Consider the following 26133-nt stretch of genomic DNA (forward strand, 5'->3'; position numbering starts at 1 on the left):
TGGCAATCATAGTAATGTAGGTAGTTACAACTTGTTAGCTGACGATTACACAATGTAGACAGTACATTCGTAAAAAGGCAAGTGAGGAATTGTCGGTATTACCAAATCACCTTGCTTAACTGGCAGTACAACACCGCCATTCATGCTCGCATTTCCAGGGAGGGGCGCGAGATGTGGCTAGTATGGAGGCGCTAACCAGTAAACTACATGAAAGGAATAGCTAAGATAACTACCATACATTGAGATGACAAACGGCATAGCACAGAATATTACTGAATTACACAGTTAGTTATATGAAGATTGGAAGGACAATAGCAATTTCCTGAATGTGTCAAATGACTTGAGCGGCGCAGTGACAATGTCCCGGTACTGATTGTAAATAATAGCAACAACGGACGCGGCAGCATCTTCAGTTGGCCACACAGACGTGGAACCAAAAACTAGATATCACATTTGGTAGACCAAAAAAAACGTGATTTCATTGGGTTCTTAATTCAATGCACATTTGTAGCAAAAAATACATTTAGGTATGACTTACCACCATTCCGATATCCAGATTCTGAGGATAGGGTCGGAGAGACTCCGTCGTCAAATCCAATCACACCAGCTCAAATGGATCTTTGATGTAGCGTCATTCATTGGTTAAATTGTTCAGCTTTAGCGTTATTAAGCTATGCCAATAAGTTACCTCGTATTTAGAAAATAGCCCAGCATCATTACTAGCTAACTAACCAAAGTAGATAGTAGACGAATCAGACACGACAAAATACTGAAGACCAAACCACGGCGTCACACCGCTAGCCCCACCAAGTCATGAGGGCTGGGAGGAGGGACGCCGAGCGCAAGGGTTGGAAAAATGTAGCAAGCTAGATCTCTGCAAATACCTATATTTTCAGCTAGATATTCCTGAAAATTCTGACAACTGTATTCGCATTATTGACAATATAATTTTCCAATGCGAGATGCGAGGATAACAGGTCATTGTTCAAAAATCGCCTTATCTACATTACAGTAAGCTAGCAATATACTGTATATTCATTGCCTTCGTTTACTTTCAGTCAATGAGGGTTCAACACGTGTGGTTCAAATGTAGATAGGCATTGTCTAGCCGCTGATACCAAAACTCACCCCATCGGGGACATGCGTATTACATGAAACCTCAACAAAACGTGAAATACTCTTGCAAACCGTGAAGAAAAATATTCGACAACACCAACAATAACGAATAATCTATTTGTATAGATCAGCCAATCACACTCTCATAGCAATGCTATAATGCGCCCCTATTGTGTGAATACAGATCCAGTGAAGACTCAGCTGGACCAAGCTATTGAACCCAGCTCCAGAAAACGAGTCGATGGTAGAACAGATAAAAGGTTCTGTGATTTCTTTTAAGCTTTCGAGTTTAAATCAAATCTATTCAGCATGTTGGTTGGTGCATTTTCCTGCGTTTCAATTACGTCTTCAAATGTTTTAGACATCCTAATACGCTATTTCCAACAAATGAGGTGTAGGACAATATGCAAATGGTTTAACGGAGTCTTTAGATTTAACTAGACCATTTGTTTTCCGCACACTGTCAGTAAAATTAGGAAAATTCAGGAAACCTCCCAATCTGGCAACACTGTTAAAAGCTATTATTTTGTGTATTGCATTTACAATGCAAGAAATAGACTATTGTAGCGCCATCTTGTGATTCATTATTGAATAATTACATCAGGAAAAACAATAACCTCTACTAGGGTCAGGTAAAATGTCTAAATCTGTAATAAACATGGTTTTATTGGAAAAACGTTCAATTGTTTTCAACCTACTGCTTCTTCAAAATTGTCCAGTAATTTACAAACATTGAGATATGTTTTTGCAGTGTTGTCTGTATTAAAAACATATACTCCTGAAACACAAATAAAATCAACACTCATTCTGACAATATGAAATGCACAAGAAGCAATTCCCCAAGAAAATTGTCACAAAATGAAAAATAAAAGCAGTATATTGGGCATTTCAAAATGACATGGTACTTTGGAACATGGGAGGACAAATTCTAAATATTACAACCAGGGACACTGCCATGTACACTATGGTATTTTGTAGCATTGTTTACCCATGTTCTATAAGTAAAAAGGCATCCCTACTCAGACAACATTTGAAAACATGACAGGTAAGCTGGATAAGTGGCCTTCCAATTGGGCAATAAGAACAGTTCTGCTGTCAGTGTTTGTAATACATACTGCCTCAGTCAAAAACCAACACACTCACATATACAAAGGAAAAAGTTTATCTAAGTCCAAGTTTCTTTTTCTCCTTCTGTTTCTTGCGTACAACTTCCATGTTTCTGTCCTTCCACATGCTCTTTCGCAATTTGATGGGTCGGCTGCCAACATACTTCCCTGTGAAGAAAAATAAGATCAGATTGACATTATAGTCTGTAAGATAATTTGACAATTGCTCGAAGAATCACTACTATGAGAAAGGTAAGGGCCCCTTTTACACAATGTGGGAGAAAAATAATCACTGTGCCTACTTGTTAATAGATTTCAATTTGTGCCTGAACTAATGAGTAAATGACAAGGTTTCCTTCTCATCCAAAGTCAAATACTGTATATTTTATACAACAAATTCTGCATAAAGACAGAATTACAGCAAAAACTAAGTTTCAAATAGTCAGAAATGTATCAAGATAAATAATGTGTAAAATAAAATAATAATATCACTTCAAAAATTCAGTATTTGTTATCTAACAAAGGGTTTTAATGGGCGGGAAGCATTTTTATTCACCCTTTGGTGATGATTAATTAATTGGCAGAAACCTAAAACATTAATTTAAAAAATAATAAGCATTCATTTTTGGAAAGATTGTCTGGCACAAATGATTAGGTCACACCCACAACCTCAGAAAGAGACATCCACAAGTTGATGAAAAAATAAAAAACATTGAGCGGCTCTAGTATTTTTAAAATATCTTTCAGTAAGGTATCGTAGTGCAAATGTGCACAAAGCCAAGGCACCAAACTAACAGTTCTACTGGTGGCACTGGTGCCATAAAGTCATTCAGTTGGTGGTTCCAGCAAATTCATTGCTGGACAACATGTAACTATTACATTAAAAACCTTTCACATAATACACTGCACAAAAAAATTAAGGGAACACCTAAATCACACACCCAGTCTCAATGAAGGAAGTATATTAAAAATAACATTTTAACTGCATATTGTGTAATTCGTTGAGAACAATATGATGTTACAATGGTCAATGAAAACCAAAATCACCAAAACCAAAAACTCACACAGGAATATGAAAGCAAACAATTGAAATCACAGGCTGTTCCAACTTATGTGAATTTCATCACGGCAACTCATAATGTGACTCAGTAGTGTGTATGACCCCCCATGTGCCTGTATGCACTCCCGACAATGTCTGGGCATGCCCCTGAAGAGACAGTCGATGGTGTCTCCTCCCAGACCTGGATCAGGGCATTAGTGAGCTCCTGGACAGTCTTTGGCAATACTTAGCAGCATCGGATGCACCGATACATAACGTCCAAGAGGTTCTCAATTGGATTCAGGTCTGGAGAACATGAGGGCCAGTCAGTGGCATCAATGCCTTCGTCATCCAGGAACTGCCTACACAGTCTGGCCACATGAGGCCGGGCATTGTCCTGCACCAGGAGGAACCCACGCCCCACTGCACCAGCGTAAGGTCTGAGGATTTAATACCAGCAGTCAGGGTACTGTTGGCTAGCATGGGGAGGTCTGTGTGACCCTGCAAGGATATGCCTCCCCAGGCCATCACTGAACCACCGCCAAACTGGTCATGCTGGATGATGTTGCAGGCATCATAACGTTCACCATGGCGTCTGGACAGAATGATATCCCTGAAGTTTAACTGACTTGGTGTTATACTTTGATGATTACATGTTCCCTTAACCTTTTTGAGCAGTGTAGTGTATTAGTATATGAAGGTTAATTCAGTAATTTCATTAGATTTCATAGTTACACAGCTGATAGGGAGCAATAAGGGGAATGATTCACCCATGGAACAGCAGGAATAGGACAATAAAATGTCAGGCAGGTGGGGGGGTCTGGACCTACATAATTGGAGTTCAACAGGCACCCCTTTTTCAAATAATATCTATGGACACAAAAGAACCCATTTTATAATACATCTCTTGCTCACCATTCATCTCCCTCATAGCACGGACATAATCATTGGGGTCCTTGAAGCTGACGAAGCCATAGCCCTTGGTCTTGCCTGTGCGTTTATCCCTCACCACCTTAGCTTTCAGGAAGGACGGGTAGCGGCTGAATGCCCGTGCCAGGATGTCGTCGTTCACTTCATTGCCAAGGTCTCCACAGAAGATTCTGAAATCATCTTGAAGGAGGGTAAGTCAGAAGATGACGTGTGATGCCAGGTAAAGAGGGAGACAAAAGAAGTAATCTGTTTGCAGTGAACACTTACATTTTAATATCTCTATATAGGTAATTAGGCATTTAACATCTCAGTGTAATCTGAAGTCATAAATTAGGTTACCGGAGTCCCACTCCAGTAGACTCTGGTCCTCCCAGCTGGTGCCCGCAGCTGTACGAATACACTTCTTAGCCTTCTCCTGCTTTCCCTTTTTCTTCTCCTCTGCTGTGCCATCCGCTGGCTGCAAAGAAATACAAGATTATATAGCACCCTCTGGTAATGCTGCTTTCTATCACTAAACTCAAAGCTTCAGCCTCCAACCCTTGGACATTCCCTTTCTAATCTTCAATCTCCCTCGTACCTTAATTCAGACAATTTTTTGGGGGGAAGGTGGAGGCAGGAAGTCCTTGCGAACCAAACTGTATAAAAGACAAGGATTATTGCAAAAGTTTGCATCAGTAATAAAATGTAAGGCTACCTGGTAGACTGTATCCAGAGGTTTCAGCTCTGATACTGAAGCATGCACAAAAAGCACGTCACCAAAATCTAGCACCAACATAGCAGTTGTTTTTGTCTTTTAAAAGACAGATTTTCATATAACAAAATTGCAAGGTACAGTATTTCTAGGTAGAAACATGTGCTATGAAAGACCCTGACAAAGTAGTAATTTTGAAATCATCCAACAAGCTGTTGTATGCATTTTTTTTTCTCCAAATGGTAATTTCGTCTAAAACTGTTGAAAATCAACCCGTCAATTGCCTCAAAACCAGGCGTTACCAAACTCAGGCTTTGCGTGGCTCTAACATCAGATTTGTTTTGGGGCACCCAATGTTTTGCAAGCAGACATTTAATTGAATCTTAACCTGCTCAAAGCCAGCTACTGCTGTTGGGACATCAAAACTGCCTAACTCCTTTCGAGCACCTTGCAATGCGTATAATCTGGTTATGTTTTCCAAAAACGTAACCTGTTTTTTTTCGGTTTTGGAGAGAGAATCCCCTCTCCTCAGGCACACAGTAAATTGGGATTATTAAGACAATCTTGGCTAGTTTTGCCCAGTTAGGGTACACTTCACCAAACTCCCATAGGAGGACTTTGCATTTTTATATATCAAACAAAAGTTGGCTATAGCTAGCTAATAGTAGCCCTGTTGCTAAGGTCATTTTTAAACCATTTAGCAAAAGGAAGTGATCCTCTTTATACAAAGCCATTGACAGGCCAATAAAAAGGGCAACAGTGATTTTTCATCCAATGCTTCGGCAATATAATTCAAGAACAATGTCATTGCTGTAAAAATAGCTGAACTAAGGTCGAAAAACCAAACTGTTCAAAACTAAGCTGTCAGATAATATGGTGTATATTTTCCAATTAATTTTAACAATGCATCACAATTTAGAGAATCCTTTTCATAGTCAGGGTTCCCCTGTAAGCGGTGCTCTTTTTAATGAAACAAACCATAAATGTTTTTGGCAGTTATATATGCGTCAGTATTGAACCCTACACAGACATGAACTGTATGTTTACAGGCAATAGCATAAAAGCAAATATACAGCGCTGCGTGAAAGAATGCAAACTCCTTGTGCAATTATATTCTTTTTTAGTGTTCACTATGACATTTTTATTTAAATCAGAACCAGTCTTCAAAAACATGCTGTCATTTACTATTTATCAGTTAGCAGAAAAACAGGGGGGAAAAGCAGAAAAGGCAGGGATCCATAGGAAAGTGTTTGGGCAAGACTGGTATAGAGACAAAGTACGTGGTCAGTTTGGTGTTATCCTTAAAGGTAAATGCAAAACACACCAAGCGGAGAGGTAATTAGATCCCACAGGACATCAGGAAGAGGGTAGTGACCAACTCAGCTAGGTGGACACTTTCCAAGATACAAGAAAAATAAAACAGGTAAATGCCAAATAAACATAACATCCTGAGATTTGCAGTACACCCTTGTTACTGTGCTTGCTTCAACAATAAGAACACTGGATCAAAACTGCCAGTCTTTACTTTGCCAAAGACCACCTAGACCAGGGGTGGGCAATATTTTTCACTGGGGGGCCACACCGAAAATGCCAGAGAGCATCGTGGGCCAGATTACTTTTTTAACCAACATGCCTAAAAAACACACAACATAGCTAACTCTGTTAACTTGCATATTATATTTATGCATATTTATTTTTCATGCAACACAGTTTTCATAATTGAACTTAATTTACTTCAACAATGTTTTTTTTATAATTATTTTCTGTTAACAAATGTTATTATGGCAGGCAAAGGCCTAAGAAAAACTCAACAGAAATGTTGCAAAACATATTTGCCTTAAAACTTAGTTTTCAACTCAACAGGGTAAGCTACATTACATAAGGTATAGTGTATAACAGTTATATAGGTATAATAGTTATTAGGCAGACATAAGTCTATGAAATCACTTCTGAAGATTTTCACTCAAAGCAAATGTTGGTATAATTGCCGTCATCTAACTTCATACAGTATATTTTTTGTACTACATGTTTTTAACGACAGCGATTCCAGCAGCCCAGACCAAAGAAATCAACTTTTAGGGCTACTCACTCAATATGAACAGGAGAGCCTCGTATGGGCGTTGACAAGTGAGATGAAGTCAGGAGTCATTTCTGTTGAAGCAGTGTGTGGTACTGTTGAAGCAGTGTGCGGTACTGCAGCAAGATGTTCATCAGTGAGGCTGCATCTGCACTTGGACTTGTTGAATTGTAGCATCGGGTGACAGTTTTTGTATTTCGTTGCATTCTTGCTCAGGAAGTGCCTCTGCAAATTGTACTCTTTAAAAACTGTGACGTTAGCTTAACGTATTAAGCAAGTTGCTTTACCTGCGACATCTGCAAATAAATATTTTCCTGTCAATAGTTTAAATACCCTGCTTTCGTTATCAACTTTTCTTAGGCTAGAGATCGCTAGCCATTATGCCCAATTGCGTATAGTACGTACAAATGATAACTTCAGCATGTGGATTGTGGTGCCGGTACCTTGTTTCAACTTAAAGGTATTTTAAACAGACAGTATGATACTGCAGTACTTATTACTGGGTGTGCCACAGGACTTTGAATTTGAAAATAAACAAATATGCAACAGTAAATAAAGTAACGCAATCTGCAGACCTCGTCCGGTATTTTTCTTTTGTATTATTTTAAAAGTTTTGGATGTATCGCAGCCGGATAGAATGACTCAACGGGCCTTATTTTGTCCAGGTCTGACCTAGACAAACCTAAAGGTTTCCTGAGTCTGACATTTACATTTTGGTCAGATTCAAAAACCCAACACTGCCTACCACCAAAATAACCTTACTAACAGCCAAGCTTGGTGGTGGGAATGTCAAGATCTGGAGCAGCATCTCTTTCTCTGGACCTGGTCGACTGCACATCATCAAGGGAACCATGAATTCTGAGGTATACAGAGATTCTTGAACAGAACGTCAGGCCATCAGTTAAGGAGCTAAAGCAGGGATGAAAATAGATCCTCCAACAATGATGGGCAGCCCTCAAACTTCACCAGCCAAATGCGGGTACTTTTTTGGAGCGGTAGGTAACTTTGCCTTGTATACCAGCCACTATAGCAGGTGGACTGTAAAATACATACATATATATATTCCTTTGTTATTATTTAAACATTACTTGTCACTGATTGAAAGATTGTTTGGATTTCAGAGCAAGTCTGTGAACCATCTAGTCAGAGCTGAGGTACAGACGAAAGGAAAGTTACTAACTGAAATGTGGCAAAATATGCTATGTGTTAAGAGGACTGCTGCCAAGGCAGAACCAATAGACAAGGTGAATGTAGAAAAGGTTACAGGCAAAACCAAGAAAAATGAAAGGTACTTCTCGAAATTGTGCCACAAGGACCAGGGAAAAACCAGGGGAATGGTTAGCCTACGACGTCCCTAAAGAGCACTGTCCTTACTGCCGTACTTACACGTCAGAAAATCCTAAAACAACAAACAAAATCTGAGCAAATAGAAGAACACTGGTCATCCAAAATGCATTAAGTGCACTGCCACAAAGCTGGCAAAGACAGAACCGCAGGAGTAAGACTGTAGCAAAAAGTCTATGTGCGACATTCAATCAGCCATTTTGGACACAATGAGGATTCTCTTCAGAGGACTGACCTTTTCAGGACTACATTTGGATGTGCAAATAAGTGAATAACTAACTTGAAGTTGTGTTTTGGGATGCCAAAAGAAAACTGCAATGTAACTAAAATTGTTAAATGCACAACGGAAGTTGCATATTTGCAATGCAGGTAAATGTTATCCAAGTCACAGTGCTAATTCTAACTACCTTCAGAGTGGATGAGCAGTAAGGACTGGTGACAGGGAAAACTAATCAAAACAAGAAGCAGGCCAGGGTTTTTGTGCTCTACATTGCAGAGATGTCAAGGAGGCAGTAAATATACAAATAAAAATAAGATTAGTCATTCAAAGTATTCAGCAATTACGTCAGATGGAACTGACAGTGCAGTGTTTGAGGACTATATGCTTCAGAATTAGTGGATATCATGAGCTGGCCTACTGCAGATAAATGTAAAGGTTATCATCATGCGCATTCAACATTTGTTTTTGAAAACCTTTCACTGTCTGCGCAACTGTCCCCTAAGATTTCCTTTTGTTTGTCTTTGCAGATTTCAGACACAGGGTGTCTTATAAACCACTGTGGGGTCAAGACCAGTGTACCATCCTCAAGAGCAGTCTGTACCAGCATTCAAATGTGGACCAGCTGTCCTGGCCAGAAATAAACCAGATTGGTAGGCCAGAGCCCTGATCGCATTCAGCTTGTCTGCAACCTAGTTCTGTGTATACCAGCCTCCACAGCAGTCTGAACGGGGTTCAGATTTGATTTAACAGGTAAAGAGTGGCTAGAGGTCAGGTCTGAGGTCAGACACACTAACTGACCTGATCACTGTGCAAACACCCACCCCTGACATTGAACCCTGATTCTGACTCAGCCCTACAGCTGTGGCATGAGGAAAGTGACAGGGCCAGGAGACTGGATTTCATGGAAAAGCCAGGAAGGGAAAGACCAAACATGAAGATCAGGAGGAGACATCTGAAGAGGAAGATGACAACTTTGAAGAACACTAAAGTAAAACCTTCATGCTATGTTACTGACTGATGAGTAATATCCAGTACCACACTGATTAGCACTATTTGTGAATCTGAAAAATCCACTGCTTGTTTTAATTTTTAGTAATTTGCCTATACCCTATGTATTAACAGCAAAATGAATGTATTGAAGAAATTCAAAATATGCTTGAATTGGGGAAATCATTGGCTGGTAAGAAATGTAAGTAGCTGATGTAAGTTGCATATACAAACCACTGAGACTGTTGGGCAAAAAAGTTAATTTTCCCACGCTGAACCTCACTCCAGCAACTATAGGAGATATTTACTCCAAGTTATCGCTTGTAATGGAGGATCTATTGAATTAAGGGTTTCACATTTTTGCCCACATGAAATGTAAGTTTTTGTTGAATAAACCACTTTTGTTAAACAGAAGGAAATATTTCATTATTGTCCATTATTTGCAATGTCTGTTACAAATTGGTGTTTACATAAAGATTGAGTTTATTTTTATATTTTATACAAAAATAATTACCATTCCTGAAGGGTTCACTTATTTTTAATCAGTACTTTAGATAATTAGCAAAAATCACTGGTAAAAATAACTTCCTCTGAATGTTTTACAGCAAATAAGTAAATACTGCAGGAGTTCTACAATTGGGAACATACCAGTCTTGAGTGCAATTAGTTACTTTTAAACATTCCCTACAGTGCTGCCAAATAGCTTTAGCCTATATCTGCCATACACCACATTATCACCAATTATTATATTATTGCTATTTTTTTATTTATTTTTACCAAAAACAAATTCCAGAATGAAATGCAAGTGTTTTATCTAAAATGTTCATCTACAATGCAGGCAGCAGTTATAAAACATAAAAATTTGCAAAAACTAAAATGGTTATAATATAATTTTCCAGGACTGTTGGAAAAGCATTCCAGGGTATCATAAAACGGTTTTAAAGACTTGACTGATATTGTAAATGTTAAAGGAAACTGTAATGCATTTAAATGCCTCAATGTTTCTGTTGTGGGTTAAATAATGGGTTAATTAATGGGTTAATTCATCTGTAAAATTGTGAATGGTTAGCTAGTTGGAGATGCTCAACTATACACAAACTTCTTTGTTGGTGAAAAACCTGAAGTTATTGTTAACTCAACCATGCATTCAGGATTAACCATTTCTCAATTTAAAAACATAACTCCATGAATACAATTTATAATGAATTAGGAATTATTATTATATTAACTTGCCATCCTGAGCACTATTCATCTTTTGTCATCACAGCTACAACGTATTTTCTTGAAATGCTCATGCATTACAGTCGTGCTCCTGTGCCATGAGAGTTCTGCGTTTGCAACAAATTGTTTTCGTTTAAATCTTAAATGTAAAGTGGTCCCAGACAGCGGGCTACTTTTTACGGTTCTGGTCATACGCAACTTCTCTTTGGTATAGCCTCCGCCATCTTTCAAAATGTATATATTCTTTTGCTGCGTCACATGTAGACCCAACTAATAGATAATGATATTAGCAACAATTTATATAAATCGACATTATTGATTTTTATCAATTAATTGTTGCTGCCCCACACCTGGCAAGAAGACAATGTCAAGTCTGCAAGTGCACACAGAACATGAACAATGATAACTGTGTGCAGTCCAACTTTTGTTTGCCGGTCTTGCACCTACAAACTCCTGACACTGTCTGCTGACTGTTGGACAGAAGCATAAAGATTGAACATACATAAATGCATGGGCAACAGTAACCTAGAGTGTCCAATACAATCAACAAATTACCTTTTCATATATTAATGGATATATTTAATCAAATAATCCCCATCATTACATAGGCTAGTGCAAAACATCCTTGATGATACACTAATGTTTTTACTTGAAGAGAAGACTGATGCCACATACCCGAGCCTATGCATTTGGAGAACAAGACAACAGGCTACATACATCGGCCTATATATGGCAAAGCATGTGTAAATCCTTTGATCTGCCAACATTGGTTGATAATTTATCTTCTACTTCATCAAAATAGAATCAAAATGTAAACTAAATTGAATTGCATTTATCTGTGAAGAATGTATCTGTGTTGTATTTTCAATGTATACATGTTTAGTGTAATAAAATAATGAAAACGTTATTGTCTGTGTTCTTTAAAATAATGTTTTTTTCATATTCAAATCATAAGACAAACATTTTTGTATTCTTCAAGACAAAGAAATTAGTGAGACATTTAATGCAAATTCTGTAATTCAGCTTTATAGACTGTTCCATTTAGTTTGATAACACAGTAGATGAACTGATGCTGTGGCTGGCTGGTGATTCTGCGGAGTAGAATGTGCATGCTAATAGGGACAATTAGTATGCTAATGACACAACACTACGCTAGATCTAGCGGTGGGTCTGAAAGGCCTGGCGGTTGTAGTGTTAAGCAAACATTTCTTTGCGGTGGGTGGACAATATAGACCTATAGCTGTAACATTAAAGTTCTCTCCTAATTTGAGGCTTGAGGTTATTATTTAGGAATGAAGACAAACTTTAACAGGAAGACTGAAACATTTGTTTTTGTAAAACTCAATACCTTACCCAAACTATGCTCTAAAACATACTGAAATCTCATCTTCATTATTAATTTCCTTTGGTAACTAGGTGTCATTAAAAATATTGACGTTTAAGTGAGATACCGAGATCCATCTTTGACAGTAGAACCTCTACATTTAAAGGCAAAAACCTAAGCCCCCTACGATATATAAAAAACTGAATTCTCAATAAATACAGGATAACTACAAACAGGTTCATTTGTTTCTGGAGATTGCAAGACAATTGGGATTAAATTCTGTGGTGCAAATGTACCCTGCCTGTTTCATCAGCTTTGCACAAATGCCTCCAAAGAACAAGGATGTAGGTTGTAGAACATTCCAGGGGCACCCATCAGGGCCAGCACTGCCCCTACACAGCTGCCTACTTTTGACACAATGTCAGGGGAGGCATTTAAGAGCTCCCAAGGAGCAGCTCCGGGCCAAGGCCAACATAGCCGAGAAAGAACAAGGCAATGCTGCACAATGAAGGTGGAAGACAGCCAGGATATGGTGGGTTCGTAGCCACCAAAATGACAATGGACTGTTCCCATTCCTCCTAAACTACCAATAGCTACCCTTAAGTGTTTGTCATTTGCATTAGATTTGTCCAACACCTCCCTCTTCACATTTTGTTAATAAATGTAATTGGACAAATTAACACAAACATAAACAAAATGTTTAATACTTTGTACAAGAATCGTTTGAAAAACTCATCTCTACAGCACGGTTTATAATTAGGTGTAGCCTGGCCCGGGGGCGTGAAGGTGACCAGTAGGCTTGATACTGTCCACCCTTGCGGTCTTGCCAGGTGGGCTCTTGTCACCACTGGGATGCCCTCCCTCCAATGCCTTTTGGGGGAAGAGTCACTGGCTTGTTGTTGACTCTCTTTTGCGCACCTGTGCAATTGGGCTGTACGCTGCTAGCAATACTCGGCCCTCATTCAGGGGGGTTGCGGTTGGTGGGTGTCCCTTTGGTTGATGCCTGGCAATGTGGGTGGATTGATTTCCTGCCTGTTGGGCCCTGTCCGGGGCCTCCCGTCCCTGTCCGGGTAGGGCCACAGTGTCACCGGACCCCCCCGTCTCAGTTCCAAGGTGTTACGCTGCTATATTATTGTGCTGGGGGATATGAGGAATGCACTACTAACTTTTCTCAGTCTCCTCCAGTTTTACATTTTAGGAGGAGATGAGGTCCTGGTCCACACCTGCGGATTACCTGGTTTGGGGGGCCCGTTGCTGTCCCTGTACTTGTCCACCTGGTCATATTTCTGACCTAGTCTAAAATCAAATAGACTCTGGATTTAGCCCAGAGAAATGTATTTATTATTCCAATTGGACTCTTACTAACTCACCCGGCACAGCCAGAAGAGGACTGGTCACCCCTCTGAGCCTGGGTCCTCTCTAGGTTTCTTCCTAAAATTCAACCTTAGGGAGTTTTTCCTAGCCACTGAAATTCAACACTATTGTTGTTTGCTCCTTGGGGTTTAGGGCCGGGTGTCTCTGTAAGGCATTTTGTGACAACTGCTGTTGTAAAAAGGGCTTTATAAATACATTTGATTGATTGATTGATGGTTTGCAGGCAATGACTGCTTGAAGTCTGGATCGAATGGACATCAAACACTGTTTCCTTCTTTGTGATGTTTTGCCTTTACTGCAGCGGTCTTCAGTTGTTTGTTCGTGGGTCTTTCTGCCTTAAGTATGGTCTTCAGCAAGTGAAAGGCATGCTCGATCAAGTTGAGTTCAGGTGATTGACTGGGCCATTGCAGAATATTCCACTTAAACTCCTGGGTTCCTTTCACAGTATGTTTTGGGTCATTGTCCGTCTGTAAAGTGAAGCGCTGTCCAATCAACTTCACTGAAATTGGTTCAATCTGAGCAGACAATATATCCCTACACACTTGAGAATTCATCCGGCTGCTTCTGTCACATCAATAAACACTAGTGACCCAGTGCCACTGGAAGCCATGCATGCCCATGCCATCACTCTGCCTCCACCATGTTTCACAGATTATGTGGTATGCTTCGGATCATGAGCCGTTCCAAGCCTCCTCTATATACTACCCATCGTTCTGGTACAGGTTGATCTTAGTTTCATGAGAAACTAAGATCATGAGCATTCTTTGGACACAGCATTCTTAGTGTCCAAAGAATGCTGTTCCAGAACAGGGCAGTCTTTTTTTGGCAAAATCTGGTCATTCTATTCTTGAGGCTTATGAATGGTTCCCACCTTGTGGTGAACCCTGTATTTGCTCTTGTGAAATCTTCCCTTTATGGTAGATTTGGATAATGATATGCCTACATCCTGGAGAGTGTGCTTCACTTCGCTGGAGGTTGTGATGGGGTTTTTCTTTACTATGGAAAGGATCCTACCATCATCCACCACTGTTGTCTCCACGGACGTCCGGGCCTTCTTGTGTTGCAGAGCTCACTAGTGCATAGTTTTTTTTCCAGACCATTTACCTGCTTAATTAATAACAAAGGAATAGTCCACACCTGTTCATGAAACAGCTTTTGAAAAATAAGGGGGCTACATATGAAAGAGCTGTAATTCCTAAACCCTTCCACCTATTTGGATGTGAATACCCTTAAATTAAAGCTGGGATACTGCAATTTAAGGCCATAATGTGAATATGTTTTGGTAAACAGCCAAAATAACAAAACATGTATCCACCTAATAACACATTGACGATAATATAAAGTTAGTTAAATAATGAAAATAGCACAAAACTTTCCGATGCTTCTGCATTTTATGGGTTATAATAAGTTACGGTGAAATGGGTAGAGGAATTATTTTGACAATGCCATGCTCTCCCTAGCCAGGAAATCATTATGCAAACAAAAATAGGTATCTCATGTTATATTCTTTCCCTTGTAATGGAAATAAGCCCAAAATGCTATTTTACCTCATGGTGAAAACAATTTTGCTAATTGAATTTTAGCATGTGAAAAAGTTAATATAGCTACATAGCTCAGTTGATTTACATGATTTCAACGCATATTTTTATTCAACGCATAGAGGAACGAATAATGTTTCCGGGAAGCAGACTGATTTCTGGGAAACAAACCAAACGCATTGTAATGGTTCCAAACCCAATGTTAACCAGAATGCACTGCACTGCCAAGTGAGACACATTCTACTAACAAAACCAATTAATGTTAATATACGATTCCAATGTGATTACCCATCTCCTCAAAATAATCTGTCAAGCCAGGAGACTGAGGAAAACATGGTAACTGCTTTGGAAGTATGTCTTTGTCCATGCTGTGCACTTTGAGGAAATGTTAACAAAATACATACTCCGTCATGGCGGATGTGTTTTAGACAAGAAAGCCCACACCATCTAATCGGTTTGGGCGATCAGGAGTGCATAAAATAAACTAACAAAAAATAATAATTGAGAATCGACTGTAATATTGTCAAAAACTGTATATATATCGATTGATTTCCCCCCCGTTCCATACTATGTTCTAAGTATGATGAACAAGACTGGGTTATGAGTTACATGTACAAGATGACTATTTACAATACCGCTACTACAGAACAATGGAGCTACAAACATCTTGCCCCTACAGGGCTTGATTTCATCAGTTAATCTCTCATGGCTGCCTTGTAGTTTGAGTTAAAATCCCAGCTCCTTAGTTGTTTGGGTGGAATTAAAAAAAGAAAGCAGGACAAAACATAAAATCTTGACAGGTGGCATTTCACCACATATTTTATAAGGCCCTAGTCAATTATTTTCTAATTTCCCCCTTCTTCCACCTAGGTGGCGATATATCTCTATGTTAGGCCAATATCTTTGCTTGGATGTTGGTTCAATCTCAAGCTCAACTGAAAAAAACTGAGCTGATCTTCCTCCTGGGAAAGGCATACCAGCTCCATGTCCTCTCTGTCACAGTTGACAAATCCACACTACCCCCTTCCAGAGTATAAATGGACCTTGACATGACCCAATTCCTTGTTGAAAACAAAATGTAACGGCTTGGCAAGGATCCCCATGTTCGAGTCGTAGGTACAACTGAATATCAGAGGAAACTCTTACATCTTCCTTCCATGAGAGTATTTGCTAGAACAATAAACTGTAAAAGTTCTGTACCTCAGGGTGGACGGGCTCTGGCTCCGGCATACTGGGTCCAATAACACTGTCATCTGAGGAAGCAAGGCTGGCCTCTTTCTTAGCCTCCAGTAGTCCAGCGGCCATCACTGCTGCCTGCTGCTCTGCTACAGATGCAGCAAGTTCTTCCTGATGTCAAAGTGAAAGCCGAAAGAAAGAAAAAAACAGACAAGATCTGCATAAATGGAATTTACTGTGAATTTCCAGTAAACTGCAACATACTTGGCAAGGTTTATGTGAAATGCACATTATATAATTGTTAAATTATATAATTGTTTTTTTATCCAAGAGGTAACTGGGAATTACTTACCATGCGAGCTTTTCTCTGGGCATGGATGTCTTGTCTCTTGGGTATTGGGGGAGCGGTGTATACTGTAGGGGCCGCAGAGATGATTGAAGAGGTAATCTTGGGAGGGGCCTGGGTTACAGGTCTTAGAGGAGCTGACACCATATTGTGTCCCATGGGTGTACTATGGGTTGAACCAACCTGCAGATGGGTAGAAACCGTAAGCACCTTAAGAAAAAAAACAGGAAACAGAAATCCACATACATCCAACCTTCGCCTTATAATGACAGCCTTGTGATCCTCATGACAGCCAGTATTTGTGACCGGACATGACGGAACTTTCAAAGATCTTGAAATGTTCGGGATTGACTGTCGATTTCATAAAGTAATGATGGACTGTTCTTGTTGCGTATTTGACCTGTTCTAGCCATAAATTGGGCTACTACAGTAAAGACATGATGATTGTCTTCTGTATACCAACCCCACCTGGTCATAACACAATTGATTGGCTAATATGCATTATAAAAGAAATTCACAAATTACAAAGGCACACCGGTAAATCTGAAATGCATTTCAGGTGACTTCATGAAGCAAGTTGAGAGCATACAAAGAATGTGCAAAGCTGACATCAAGGGAAAGGATGGCTACATTGAAAAATCTACAATACGGAATGTATTGTGAACCTTTCACCACTTGTGTTGTGTTATTTGTTATATGTGTTATTACTTCCTGCCAGGTGGGCACTGTCCAGGTTTATCTTCAAATAAGGTCAGTGTAACTGGAACCCCATATCAGTTCCAAGATTTTATGCTGCTAAATTATTGTGCCGGGGGAGTAAAGTCAGTTCCCTATGTGAATCCAAGGAATGCGCTCTCTACCTTGCCTTGTGTCCTGTTCTGTTCAAACTTAAAAGGACATGAACCGTTGGACCACACCTCAGGACAACCAGGCCCAAATGACTTGTAGCTGTCCCTGCCCAAAGTCCTCCTGATTGTGTTGCAGATCAAGTTCCTGCCTGACGATTCTGGCCGTTTGTCCCTTTCCTTGTCCACCTGGTCATAAAGCTGATGCGGATTATGTTTGTAGACTCTGGACACAACCCATATGCATTTATTAATTATTATAATCTGGAATTCATAACGTTCAGAGTCTGGTTCCTGTCTAGGTTTGTTCCTAAGATCCATTCCAGTTTTTCCTAGCCACTGTGCATGAACTGCATTGTTGCTTGCTCTTTGGGGTTTCAGGTCAGATATCTGTAAAAGTACCTTGTGAAAACTGCTGATGTTTTGATTGATAGATTGATTTTGATGCTCTCAATGTAGAAAATAGCGAAACTAAAGAAATACCCTTGAAATTAGAAGGTGTGTGGGAACTTTGGACTGTTACTGTATATAGACATACACAAAACATGTCCGTTTGCTGCATCAGCAACATACCAACACCTCTAAAGAAGGCTGGCAAGTTCAGTAACCTTCCAGGCCAGACTCAACCCTCTCCAGCTGCATCTCTTCTGAAGCTTGACGCGGGTGACAAAGAGGCACTGGAAAGCGGGGGGTGGGGGGTAGAATGTAAGAAAGGCTAAAAAAAAAAATCACAGCTGGAGAAGCGGAAGATGCAGCAGGAGAAGATGAGGATACTGAAGAAGAGGAAGCGGCAGCAATACAGGGCAGAGCGATGGCAACCCTTTGACAATTGACCATAACTGCCACTGCCAATGCCCAGCCATACCCTAAACATCTATAGGGTGACTGTTCTGTGTGTCCTAATCACAAAAAATTAGACATGTCCAAAAGGAACATTTTCAAAATGCAACAACTAATGTACAGGTGCTGGTCATATAATTAGAATATCATCAAAAAGTTGATTTATTTCAGTAATTCCTTTCAAAAAGGAAAAAAAACTTGTATATTATATTCATTCACTACACACAGACATACATTTCACATGTTTATTTCTTGTAATTGTTATGATTATAACTGACAACTAATGAAACTCCCAAATTCAATATCTCAGAAAAATTGAGTATTACTTAAGACCAATAGAAAAAAATAAATGTTGGCCAACTGAAAAGTATGAACATGAAAAGTATGAGCATGTAAAGCACTCAATACTTAGTTGGGGCTCCTTTTGCCTGAATTACTGCAGAAATACGGTGCGGCATGGAGTCGATCTGTCTGTGGCACTGCTCAGGTGTTATGAGAGCCCAGGTTGCTCTGATAGTGGCCTTCAGCTCTTCTGTATTGTTGGGTCGGGCGTTTCGCATCTTCCTCTTTACAATACCCCAAAGATTTTCTATAGCGTTAAGGTCAGGCGAGTTTGCTGGCCAATTAAGAACAGGGATACCATGGTCCTTAAACCAGGTACTGGTAGCTTTGGCACTGTGTGCAGGTGCCAAGTCCTGTTGGAAAATGAAATCTGCATCTCCATAAAGTTGGTCAACAGCAGGAAGCATGAAGTGCTCTAAAACGTCCTGGTAGACGGCTGCGTTGACCTTGAACCTCAGAAAACACAGCGGACCAACAGCAGCAGATGACATGGCAGCCCAAACTATCACTGACTGTGGAAACTTTACACTGGACTTCAAGCAACGTGGATTCTGTGCCTCTCCTCTCTTCCTCCACACTCTGGGACCTTGATTTCCAAAGGAAATGCAAAATGTACTTTCATCAGAGAACATAACTTTGGACCACTCAGCAGCAGTCCAGTCCTTTTTGTCTTTAGCCCAGACGAGACGCTTCTGACGCTGTGTCTTGTTCAAGAGTGGCTTGACACAAGGAATGCGACAGCTGAAACCCATGTCTTGCATACGTCTATGCGTGGTGGTTCTTGAAGCACTGACTCCAGCTGCAGTCCACTCTTTGTGAATCTCCCCCACATTTTTGAATGGGTTTTGTTTCACAATCCTCTCCAGGGTGCGGTTATCCCTATTGTTTGTACACCTTTCTACCACATCTTTTCATTCCCTTCACCACTCTATTAATGTGCTTAGACACAGAGCACTGTGAACAGCCAGCCTCTTTAGCAATTACCTTTTGTGTCTTGCCCTCCTTGTGCAAGGTGTCAATGGTCGTCTTTTGGACAGCTGTCAAGTCCGCAGTCTTCCCCATGATTGTGTAGCCTACAGAACCACACTGGGAGACCATTTAAAGGCCTTTGCAGGTGTTTTGAGTTAATTAGCTGATTAGAGTGTGGCACCAGGTGTCTTCAATATTGAACCTTTTCACAATATTCTAATTTTCTGAGATACTGAATTTGGGATTTTCATTATAGTTGTTAGTTATAATCCTCAAAATTAAAAGAAATAAACACTTGAAATATATCAGTCTGGGTGGAATGAATGTATACATTATACAAGTTTCACTTTTTGAATTAAATTACTGAAATAAATAAACTTTTTGATGATATGCTAATTATATGACCAGCACCTGTATATAGATACAGTATCTCACAAAAGTGAGTACATCCCTCACATTTTGTATAACAGTGTAAATATGCTGTCCCCTATAATTACACAACACTGCAGGTTGGTTCAACCCAAGATAAACTTATTTGGTTCAGATGGTGTCAAGCGTGTGTGGCGGCAACCAGGTGAGGAGCATAAAGACAACTGTGTCTTATCTACAGTCAAGCATGGTGGTGGGAGTGTCATGGTCTGGGGCTGCATGAGTGCTGCCAGCACTGTGACATACTGAAGCAGAGCATGATCCCTTCCCTTCGGAGACTGGACCGCAGGGCAGTATTCCAACATAACGACCCCAAACACAACTCCAAGACAATCACTGCCTTGCTAAAGAAGCTGAGGGTAAAGCTGATGGACTGGCCAAGCATGTCTCCAGACCTAAACCCTATTGAGCATCTGTGCGGCATCCTCAAACGGAAGGTGGAGGAGCGCAAGGTCTCTAACATCCACCAGCTCTGTGATGTCGTTATGGAGGAGTGGAAGAGGACTCCAGTGGCAACCTGTCAATCTCTGGTGAACTCCATGCCCAAGAGGGTGAAGGCAGTGCTGGAAAATATTGACACTTTGGGCCCAATTAGGACATTTTCACTTAAGGGTGTACTCACTTTTGTTGCCAGCAGTTTAGACATTAATAGGTGTGTTGTGTTATTTTCAGGGGACAGCAAATTTACACTGTTATATAAGCGGTACACTCACTACTTTACATTGTAGCAAAGTGTCATTTCTTCAGCATTGTCACATGATCAGATGTAATCCAATATTTACAAAAATGTGAGGGGAGTACTCACTTGATTTTGTGAGATACTGTATACATAGATTAACTGTCTGAGAAAGAAAAAGGGCACTATAAAAACAAACCTGAGGTCCGCCTGAGCTCAATTGTCCCATTGGGCCCATGGGGTGTTGAGGGGGTCCCTGCATGGGTGGCGCCATCATCATGGGTGGGGGGGGAGGGGGGCGTGGCAGCGGGGGAGCCATCATACCCTGAGGAGGGGGTCCACGCATCAGAGGCATCCTAGGACCCCCTGAAAGAGATGTCATATTAGCCCCCTAATACACTGTGGTTCAAAGACTGAATCACAGTAGAGATTTAATGCCATTTAAATGTTAATTTAGCTAGTATTGAAGTCAATTGAGCAACATTAGAGATGGATGACCTGGTCTCTGCAGGATGTGTGGCATAAATGCCGGTCTCATCATAGGCGGTGGTCGGACACCTGGTGTTATAGCTAATGGAAGAAAAACAACTGTAAAAACAGACCCATTGCAGAGTTCTCCCTAAATAAGAAAATATGAGCACCCTACAACCTGTGTACTAGCTCTGCAAATATGTAATTAAAAAAAATCTAGTTTTGTCCCCTATAAACATGTCGTATAAGCTGATGAGGCCCTCTAGGAGTTGTTTAGCAACACATAATTCAGTGCCAGTGAAATGTCAATTAATAATTGTTGGAGCCTGCCGCTACTTTAAAATTCTGTTCCAACAATCCCGTTCCATCCTATTGCCTTCTGTGAGGCGGGCTTTCCTCCTTGGTTTCTTTTGTGAACGCGCATTTTACCTGGATAATTTTTATAGCATAAGTATGCCACAGGGAGCTCGCTTACTGTAAGAAACTACAATTACAATTACAGACTATGACGACAAACTGCCAATTCCTCCATTGTCTACTACAGCACACACTACAAAAACTGCAAAGAAGCAAAAGAAGATTTAGACTAGCCCTCTATAAACTAACTAACGTCAGCAAAGCTAAGAATAACAAATCTGAGTTTGTGCTTTCTTTTGGAAAAGGTAAATAAATGCTTTCGTATTATTATTCGGAACGTCATTCTCTATTGGGCATTGGTGCGGAACCACTTTCTGATGAGCAATTGCAAAATGCTGGAATAGTTGTTTTCCTGAAAAAATCCTATCTTGTGCAGCTTTAACGACAGTGGCAATGGGCAAAGTTTATAACTTTGTAATAAATTCAAATAAATATTATGTTTGGCATGTCTTTTTCCACTGTACAGAAATCGTACCTAACAGGGAAGTAAACACCTTGTGGTTTTACGCAACAAAAACTGCCCTTTAAGAACTTCCCAAACCTGTTGTGCATGTCAGAACTGACATCTGGAAAGCCTTGTATCCTTGTTTGGAGAAAGCCAAAGGATGCATTTAGCCCACAGTGTGCTACCAACTGTGGTATCTGTAATGGTATGGGCATAATGATATGAACATCATTTTGTAGCCAATGAAATTCGTTTTCGTGGTCTATATCCTCTTATGGGCAACAGCTCAAGTGTTTTTATTTCATGCAGCTAGTTAGTACAACCTCCCCATGTTAGAAACTTAGCATCTTTACTGCACAACTTGCATTCTGCACATCTTAAACTTCTGTTAGCCATGACTTATACTTTATGTGTAACTGAGAATTGTTAGAATAACTTTTACTCTGCTAGCTATCATTGCAAGCAGTCTTTTAGCATGCCAACTACAGCAAGTTAGCTAGTTCAAGGTACACAAGTGAGGCAGTAGCATACAACAACACAGGACAGAGGTGAGGCATATTATTTGCATCATTCCCATCATGACAAATAGTTTTTTTTATCTCACTGATGTTAAAGGAAAGTTAGCGATAAACATAATTACCTAACCCATTGACACGTATTTTCTGAAAATGATGAGTCCTAAACTTAACCATGACGGTTCCTAAATTACATGACTATTCCTGGATTTTCATTACGGTACGAACGGAACCCTGATAAATGGTCAACATGGTAATTGGAGTTGAAAAAAACAAGCAACTTAACATAAATAAATGAAAATATTACCTGGGCCTACAAATGCAGGCGGTGGAGGTCCCACAAAAGTTGCAGCTCTTGCCTCCAAGGTTTGCTGGACCTGAGAAAAAAGGGAGTGATACCTCATGAAACCACATTGTGTTTCATCTAGTAAAAACCCAAGATCCATTGCATTGATCTACTTCCGCATCCACCAACAAGTACACTGCGAAAACAAAAACTGTGCTTAAACCTGCATTGGTCAGAAGTAACTGATGCTGCTATGGCAAAGTTCCTAGAGTGGGCTATTGTGTTTTGCACATTTGATACATGTTGATATAGTACATGATGTAATCAACAGTGGTAAGAAGTGATGATTCATGTGATCAACACTTAAAAAATTACATTAATGGGCATCAGAGGGAGTGTAGAGAAGAAATTCAATGAGATTCTATCCAACTCGAAGTTCAATTTACAACTAACTAACAAAACACCAACGTAGGCTTCCCATCATCTATTTAGAAAAATAAACTCACAAAGTGATTGTTTTGTTAAACTTCATTATGAATGCTTAAAATAATGTTTAAACAAATAATGTCAGGTATAAAGGTTTTGTACTTTTTCTGTAGAAATGTATAATCATGACTGGAAAAGAAAGCTATTAGGCAAACATATGGCTCCATTGCTTGGGCATTGCCCTTCCTGGTAAATCTACTACCATTGTGGCATAAAAATGTGCTAGAATTAGAACGTTCAGAATGCACTTAATTCAAATTGATGGAAAATGGTCAGGGTGAAAAAAAGCCCTAAAATAAGGCCAGAATGCTCACAACTACAGCAAAAAGCTCAGATATAGATGTAGCCCAGGGTTTGTCTAGGCTGGTTGAGTTAGTCTTGTTAATAAGAGAGAAAACTGAACGGTTGTAAATTGTAGAAATTATATATTTCACAGTTTTAACGTTGTCCGGGGCCAACTGGCAACACAATTAAATGGAGACACCATACAACAGCAATTTGGTTTTTAGTTTCCTTTCGGGTTGTCTGTGATATGCTGTTACTTTAGCTTGTTAGTTACGGTTAGCCGCTAGCTAGCCTTTACAATATAAAAGTTACCACAGCAACCTATTAATCTTTTGCCATAAGAGGCCTAGCTTAGGTATATTGAAGACCCTGAGAGTTAACATTTGGCAAACTCAGATAGCAACCCTAGGTATCAGGAGATCTTAGGGTTTCCTCTGAGATGTGAAGAAATCTTTGGCTAACCAACCAAGCTCTCCATGACCCTCCACTGCACTGGACTATCCTACTGTTTGGAACTGCCCCCATACACGCACACATACATACGGATAGACAAATAGGACATCATATTGCTGTCATTTACTCTGATACAATTTTCAAAGGTCTGCACCAACATATTTCAGAGCCCTGATTAAGATTGTTTCTTTAATACAGGTACCCCGGGTATAATTGTTATTATTTATTTACTCTGAGTGTGCGTTCAAGTGAAAGGAATTTTATACAAACAATACGTTGCTGTATATTAGTTAGATTAGTCGCCATAGTATTCGTTTGTTTGAATTGTACAGTTATAAGTGATTCATGATATTAGATATAAGTTGCTGATTCCAATCATTTCAATACTAGTGCTCAAATGAAATGTTCTCATGTACATATTCTGTGGTAGTGTGCTCGATAAAAGTAAAGGGTATTTAGCCAGTGAAAGAGGAATACTCTGGGGTTATTTTAATTATCTAAGACACCAAATCACCTGAAATCACCCTGGTTAGGAAGACATAAGGTTATCTAATGAAATATGCTGCCATGCAATGAACTAAAATAAATCCGGGAGAAGTTTTTTTACGTTATCTGTCAAGCCTGTCAATGGGAAAGGAGTGAGCTACATCAACTGACAACACATTGTCTATGCTTTTGGCAATGAACAGGTTTGAGCATACTCATTCTAGTGTTGGATATTTGTTTATAATAATTTCCTCAGAATTCTCAGTACCTGCCGGTAGGTGTTGGTACCAATGATGGGTCGGATCATAGGTACAGCCATAGGAACACCCATAGGGACTACCTCCATCACTGCAGGGCCTCCTGCAGTCACAGCCACTGGACCACCCAGGACCTCCTGCTCAAACCTGTAGCAGAACCAACAAAGTTACCGACAGAACAGGACATTCGTAATCTACTGCGTGCTTGCTACATACCGCAAAAAAATGAAAAGAAACTCAGAGATAACTGATTTCCTGTCCTAAGATAAGCAACCATATCACTAAGCATATATTACGATTTGTCACCGCAAACGTCAATGTAACACTGCTGCAAGTAGCGTCATGTCGGAGTTCTTGTTAAGTACTCACAGAGCCATTTCTGCCTCCATCTCCTTCAACCGCTCCTCCCCGGACTTCATCGCCATACTGTAAAGACAAAACCGTTTAGTTGGCATTGGTGTACTTTGGTGGTGCACACCCGTAGTTGGCTAGTAGTCCCGACTATGTCACGTTTACCGTAGACTTAACATAAGGAACAACACTGATAATTAACGTTTCATGTTAGCATTACAGCTAGCTAACAAGCTAGTGTAAAAGGCTAGTAACTAACTGTTTGCTAGCATACGTTTCTACTCTAGCTAGCATTGTACATTAGTTGGTTGGCTGGGGTTAGCCGATTCAACTAATTTATTTTCAAGTTGAGCTTAATAGGCTAGCTACCGTTAGCTAGTCAGTCTGGTTAATTTAATAGAACAAGCAAAGGCAACCTTAGAATAACAAGTTTGTTCGCAAAACGTCATTACCATCAATTGTAACGATAATAAAAAGAAAACAAACTTCAATTTCAGCTAGCTCTGGAAAGCATGAATTGTTGTTTGTCCGTCGCTTCCAACCCTGACCAACGTTCGAATGGCGTTGGTCTCATAATTATGACGTTGCATAGACTTGGAAAGTGAGGTCTCGGATGCAAAATATCCATGGTTTTGAGCAGTGGATTATTTAAATATGATTGATTCCTATATTACGGTGCAACGTAGACGTTCTGTTCATTGTCAATATGGTAAAATAATTCGTATGTCAATGTAGCGTCAATCAGTTGTAAATGTTTCAACCTCTGTTTAGAGAAATACGTTCCAGTTTTCTAAGAGCCAAAAACTACACTAACCACAAGCCTTATTAGCGGCCCTGCGTTCTGGCAAAAGTACCAGTCAAATTATTTGCATAGTAAATAGCAAATTGTGGAAAACAATAAGTTAAATCGTGAGAAGGCAAGTCGTGATAGATAGTAAAACTGTTTTTAGACAGGTTCAAACTGAACATGGGGTCAGTCGGTCACTCACTCACTCAGTGACATTCGCTCTTCTTGGCCGGCTTATTCCAGTTGTGTGGAGCATAGCTGTTAAATGCAGCTTTGTCATGTTTGGTTTGGACTCTGGGCTCTA

At 39.9% G+C, this 26133-nt stretch overlaps 2 protein-coding genes across 6 annotated transcripts in view; both read right to left on the minus strand.

Moving 5' to 3' along the window:
• Positions 1–1531, minus strand: part of arhgap33 (Rho GTPase activating protein 33) — a 56075-nt gene extending 54544 nt beyond the window's left edge. For 3 of the 4 annotated variants that reach the window (XM_020041342.3, XM_020041341.3, XM_020041344.3), the window contains exon 1: positions 539–1531. In XM_020041342.3, the coding sequence (XP_019896901.2) occupies positions 539–544 (6 nt within the window). In that variant the 5' untranslated portion in view covers positions 545–1531. The remainder of the gene's footprint in view (positions 1–538) is intronic. The other variant, XM_020041343.3, reaches the window with a different exon arrangement.
• Positions 1532–1764: 233 nt separating this feature from the next.
• rbm42 (RNA binding motif protein 42) lies at positions 1765–25628 on the minus strand. 2 transcript variants are annotated; one of them, XM_010885081.4, is made up of 11 exons: positions 25529–25628; positions 25061–25117; positions 24703–24838; positions 22746–22815; positions 21089–21160; positions 20790–20956; positions 16496–16672; positions 16168–16314; positions 4531–4648; positions 4177–4371; positions 1765–2390 (listed from the first exon to the last, which is right to left on the minus strand). In XM_010885081.4, the coding sequence occupies exons 2-11, from the start codon at positions 25114–25116 to the stop codon at positions 2278–2280; spliced, it is 1251 nt and encodes a 416-aa protein (XP_010883383.2). In that variant the 5' UTR covers position 25117; positions 25529–25628; the 3' UTR covers positions 1765–2277. The 2 variants fall into 2 exon arrangements, with proteins under 2 accessions (XP_010883383.2, XP_010883384.2); XM_010885082.5 differs by having other exon boundaries at positions 25495–25624.
• Between the last annotated feature and the right edge of the window lie 505 nt (positions 25629–26133).

Source organism: Esox lucius, chromosome 20 (assembly GCF_011004845.1).
Source record: "Esox lucius isolate fEsoLuc1 chromosome 20, fEsoLuc1.pri, whole genome shotgun sequence".
NCBI lineage: Eukaryota > Metazoa > Chordata > Actinopteri > Esociformes > Esocidae > Esox > Esox lucius.